The sequence below is a fragment of the Condylura cristata genome, unplaced genomic scaffold, assembly GCF_000260355.1.
Source record: "Condylura cristata isolate star-nosed mole 26May11 unplaced genomic scaffold, ConCri1.0 scaffold00016, whole genome shotgun sequence".
Lineage (NCBI taxonomy): Eukaryota > Metazoa > Chordata > Mammalia > Eulipotyphla > Talpidae > Condylura > Condylura cristata.
The window spans coordinates 38,263,638-38,264,929 of NW_004567117.1; the positions used below are offsets into that span (position 1 = coordinate 38,263,638).

At 52.3% G+C, this 1,292-nt stretch overlaps 1 protein-coding gene across 1 annotated transcript in view; it reads right to left on the bottom strand.

The window, feature by feature from the left end:
- RAX (retina and anterior neural fold homeobox) overlaps nt 1-1,292 on the bottom strand; it is a 3,992-nt gene that overhangs the window by 413 nt on the left and 2,287 nt on the right. The window contains exon 3 of the mRNA XM_004684020.1: nt 7-113. Coding sequence (XP_004684077.1) covers nt 7-113 — 107 coding nt within the window. The remainder of the gene's footprint in view (nt 1-6; nt 114-1,292) is intronic.

The window sequence follows — 1,292 nt, forward strand, 5'->3', positions numbered from 1 at the left end:
GCTGACGGAGGGGAGCGGCTGAAGGAGAGAAGGGGGGAGTCCTGCAGCTTCATGGACGACACTTCCAGCTTCTCCTGCCGCCGCCACTTGGCCCGTCGGTTCTGGAACCACACCTGTGGAAGGCAGCGCAGCGGCCGTCGGGCGGCGGAGGGGCCCGCGCCCCGGCCCAGCGCCGCTGCCGCCCAGCCCCGTGGGGACCTCAGACCCCAACAACACCGGTGCCATTATTTCGCACCTGCTCCTTGCGCGCCCCATCCCCGCCCGGATCTTCGCGCTTTTCCGTCCCGTTTTCTCCTTTCCCGTCCCCCTTTGCCTCCTTCTCGCTGGCGGCCTCTGTATCTCTGGCCCGCGCGGCGCCCCACCTTTGGCCAGTTCACTTCAGCCGCAGCTGTGGCTGTACCTGCTCCAGCCTCTAGCTCGAGCAGGTGACCCTGGGATAGGACTCTGGAAAGCAGGTCGCGCCACATTTCGGTGGCCTGCTGGCTCGGCTGGCGTCCTCCTGACACTTGGGGGCCTCGCTCCCTCCCTGTCCTGAGCAGCTCTCCCGCCGCTGCGTTTGTGGCCCCACTTTTTGCTCTGCCTCTACCTTTCCTCTTTCATGAGCTTATGACCTTCTCTAAGTACTGTAGCTGGCAACATTAGATGTCAACATGCACCTATCTCCACGAATTTCTGGTTATCAGAACTAATAGCAGAACGTGTTTTTTAATACCCTAAACACATTTGAATTGCATCTTTAATCTTTCTTCTATTTTGCTCAATTACTACTCATTTAGTATTTCTGATATGTATTGTATGTTCAGTGGCTGATTATAACAGCTCCAGTTTACCCATCTACCTTTACTTTATGAAGTTAGTTCAGTGAGTTTGAATTTCTTTTTGTTTTTCTCTTTACAGATTGAAATCCCTTGGTAAGCGTGAAAGTCTGGGGTTTAGCCATGAAACTTCCATTGCTGATTTGACAAAAGTAAAGACAGTGCCTATGAATATTTACCACCAAGTTACCACTCTTTGGGGACAGGAAACAGAGAACTGATCTAGTTTGGTGGAGACGCTGGGAAGTACTTTGGCCAAACTGGCGGCCTCATTGATATTTGCCACAGGGGAAATGGGGTGAGAATTTTGGTTTCAGGAGGGAGACAGCAGTTTCAAATCAATAAGGAGGGGCTCCCCAGTAAAGAAGAGGAAGCAGCTATCTGGCACCAGAGCAGAGCACGTGTGTGAAGAGCTGGGATTTGAGGTCAAAGGAGAAAAAACAAAACAAAACAAACAAACAAAAAAAGGGAGCACCC